At 35.7% G+C, this 3,891-nt stretch overlaps 1 protein-coding gene across 1 annotated transcript in view; it reads right to left on the bottom strand.

Moving 5' to 3' along the window:
• The window catches only part of SMARCA1 (SWI/SNF related, matrix associated, actin dependent regulator of chromatin, subfamily a, member 1), a 77,839-nt gene that overhangs the window by 60,301 nt on the left and 13,647 nt on the right, over nucleotides 1-3,891 (bottom strand). Inside the window, exons 6-7 of the mRNA XM_059385175.1 lie at nucleotides 2,004-2,020; nucleotides 1,398-1,577 (exon numbers count right to left, since the gene is read on the bottom strand). Coding sequence (XP_059241158.1) covers nucleotides 1,398-1,577; nucleotides 2,004-2,020 — 197 coding nt within the window. The remainder of the gene's footprint in view (nucleotides 1-1,397; nucleotides 1,578-2,003; nucleotides 2,021-3,891) is intronic.

Below are 3,891 nucleotides of genomic sequence, written 5' to 3'. Positions count from 1 at the left end.
TTTTTTTTAAAGATTTTATTTTTTATTTATTTGACAGACAGAGATCATGAGTATGCAGAGAGGCAGGCAGAGAGAGAGGAGGAAGCAGGCTTGATGCAGGGCTTGATCCCAGGACCCTGGGATCATGACCTGAGCCGAAGGCAGAGGCTTTAACCCACTGAGCCACCCAGGCACCCCTATGTTACCATTCTTTTGAGCATATCTTTTGATAACCTAACTAAATATGTAAAATTGAATTTACTCTAAACTATGTCCTCTGTAGGCAAAATAAAGGCAAAGTTTAATAATATGCTTTCTAAGCTGATTATTCATTTTGATATTTTTGCATAATTTATTTCTTTTAGATTAATTCTACAGTCCTAAATAATTGTAGCCTACTACATTGACAAATGGATAATTTAAGCAAGAGCTCAGAATTTCTAATATCTAAGAATGTATGCAGATATGTATTTTTCTATTCAAAGACCAAAACTGAAAGTTGTGTCTACGCATAAACACAAAACACAAGGCTCTCTGTACAAATAGAAAAGATTCCAAGGTATAAAGAAAAGATTCCACTACAGGTATACATATATACCAAGTCAAAGTCAAAAGTGAAAAATTTAAGCATAAATTAAGTCATGCAAATTTACAGTTTTGGTGTCAAAACAGCATAAATGATAGAGTCACTGAAAAGACACACTGTAGATAAGGAATTCCTTTATAAAAAATTATTCAAAATGCAACTCAAGAATGTTGAGGTTAATGACCTAGTTGAAATTAAATGCGGATAAGCATAGTAATGGATTGTCTGGGGGCACCTGGGTGGCTCAGCTGTTAAGCGTGTGTCTTCGGCTCAGGTGGTGATCCCAGGGTGGCCTGCTTCTCCCTCTAGTCTATACTAATGTCACAAAGTCGTTTTCTTAGACTCAAGTTAACTCTGTTTCATTCTGGCTTTCAGTTACTGTAGTTCTGGCGAAACTCAGCTACAAAGACCAAGTTCCTAGGGCGCCTGGATGGCTCAGCTGGTTAAACAACTGCCTTCAGCTCAGGTCATGATCCTAGAGTCCCCAGATCAAGTCCCGCACTGGGCTCCGGGGGAAGCCTGCTTCTCCCTCTGACACTCTCCTTGCTTGTGTTCCCTCTCTCCCTGTGTCTCTCTCTGTCAAATAAATAAATATCTTTTTAAAAAGTAATGGACTGTCTGTTATTAATAAGCAACACATCTACTTCACAGGAGTGTTGTGAGAATTAATTAATACATAAAAGGCACTTACAACGCACTTACAACAGAGCCTAACATAGAGTTACTTACTAGTAGCAGTCAACTTCAATGTCTTTTATGGTTAATAGCATACAACTTAACCCCAGAAATGATGTTATTCTCGATGGCCTCTTTAAACCTATTTCTCACTTACTCTCACATCCTTGTCTCCAACGAAACAAATAACGCGGAGGGATGGGACCCATCGTTTAAATTCATTCATCCAGTTGTATAAAGTAGACTTTGGAACTAAAACCATGTGAGGTCCAGGAATGTTTCGGTAATGTTTCAGGTAACCGAGCAAAGCAATCGTTTGTAAAGTCTTACCAAGACCCTGCATTATCATTACAAAGAAAAAAAAATCCGTAAGTGTTTATTTAATGAAAACATTTTATTATAATAACATTACAAAAGACATTTGTCAACTATGTCACATAGGGAAAAATTTAAAGACTTTTGTTTTTTTAAGTGAATAACAATTCCAATTTGTACTTACTGTGTGTACAAAAAGAAACCAGGGGACTTGCAGTTAGAAAGCTCTTTGTTACTCCTCTTAAAGGAGTCTACTTTATAATTTTTTCTAGAGGCAAAATTAGGAATTTTGTGTATGTTTCACACTCATTTCCTTTACCAGCCTGCTTAGATACTAGTCTTTCTTTCCCATTGTTCCCAACATTATTATATATGATATTATATATTATATATTGTGAAATATTCAGACTATGCATTTCAAGGGACTTGTGGCTCTCTGTACTTATACCTCACACCCTTGAAGACCTATGGAACCATAAAAGAACAGAACATAAAACAACTCTGCAGCCAGAAAGGGCCTTAGAGATCACCGGGTCTGGTGAACTTTTTAAAAAACAGCATACTGAACGCCACAAACCCACCACCTAACTGATAAGAAAGGGAATGATGTTCTATGATGTGTGGTCTTTTAAAAGAGTTTCTGGCTTTATCTCTATGCAAGGTATATATTTGCTTTCATAAACCCAGACTTAAACTATTTTTATAGGGTTTATCCCATCTAATGTTTCACTTAATGAGATGCATCAAAACTTTAAAATATTTAAAATTCTTTTATCATGTAATTCCAATTTTAGGAATCCTCTGGAAATAATTTGAAAGGTGCAGAGAAACTAAATTACAAGGGCTCTCAAAACAGTATTATTACATACCATATGTACATATATATCAACCCATATATATTAAATATACAATATCTATACTACACATCCATCCAGATGACCTGCAATAAGGGAGAAGATGAATAGAACCATGGTAACTTCCCATGATTAATTATTATAGAACTAACAATTATTTTTACAAATATTTGAATTATGTAGAAAATGTGTGAATGTGAAGAAATTAGAGGATCATATTATATGTAAAATATGATCTCAACTATATAAAATAAATACATTTGGACTTAAAATACTAAATGAAATATGCCAAAATGTCAACTGTGATTATTTCTATGTAGCATAATTATGATTTACTTTCAATTTTTTTCTTGATTTTTTTTCCTAATTTTAATAATTAAAAAGAATCTGGTGTCAGCATAATTTCAGTATTAAGGATCTTTAGATCCTGTAGACAACCTGCAGCCAAGAGGAGCTTGGGGCAAGTAATCACGGTCTTTCTGTTATCCAATTAACCAAGCTCCTCCTCCTCTGAGCTAACTGTAGTCTCCAACCCAGAATACTAAATATAAGGACCTACAGACCCTTGATTTAAAGGACCTCCTGCCACACATCTAACAGTTCCTCAGCATCTATGGGATCAACTGCTACACTACATATTATAGACCATAAATTGTCATATGGCTCTTCTGGATAAGAGTAATTACAAATATGGCTCCAGAGTCACATAAATATGAGTATCACTGGGTCATAAAGATCTAGAACTCCTCCCCCTTAATCCTATCTTATTCATTTGGTCTTAAAATACCAATCTAGGCCTTCATGTATTCCCCTGATCTGCTGAATTAGCATCTTAAATGCCTTACTTTTTCTCTTTGGTCATTTTGTTTATATACCCATTATTCCTTATTTCCCAGGTCCTACCTGGTATATCAGGACTCTGCTATATCAGGACTCAACATTGCTCTTTACTTCTTTTTATTCTATCTATTCACTTTCTGACTGCTCACATATTGAGGTGCTTATATTCATTCATTCACACTTTCATCATTTATTGTTTGGTTTATTCATCCACTCATTTAGTGTTTGGTTTATATACCCCACCTCATTACCAAAAGGATTTCAGGTCACCTACAAAGAAAATAGGTTTCAGGTGGCCTACAATGAAAACATGGAACGTTAATAATAAAATAGAAATAAAGAAGGGCTGGCCATTATGTCACACAGGGTCTCCATTTTGGCATTCATTTTGGCTCTGAGTTTCCTGGAAGCCAAAGTGCAAACAAAACAAAAACAAAAGTACAAGGAGGTCTTTTAAACCATATGGGGAAAATGCACTAAGAATTTTATAGCCTGTGAAAGTAGATGTTCTTGAGGTTACTTAAAGAAACAATTCTAGACTTTACAAATGCCTTTTACAGGGCGCCTGGGTGGCTCAGTGGGTTAAGCCGCTGCCTTCGGCTCAGGTCATGATCTCAGAGTCCTGGGATCGAGTCCCGCATC

Source organism: Mustela nigripes, chromosome X (genome assembly GCF_022355385.1).
Source record: "Mustela nigripes isolate SB6536 chromosome X, MUSNIG.SB6536, whole genome shotgun sequence".
NCBI lineage: Eukaryota > Metazoa > Chordata > Mammalia > Carnivora > Mustelidae > Mustela > Mustela nigripes.
Note: the sequence above shows the minus strand (reverse complement) of the source record. Positions and strands in the feature narration are given on the sequence as shown.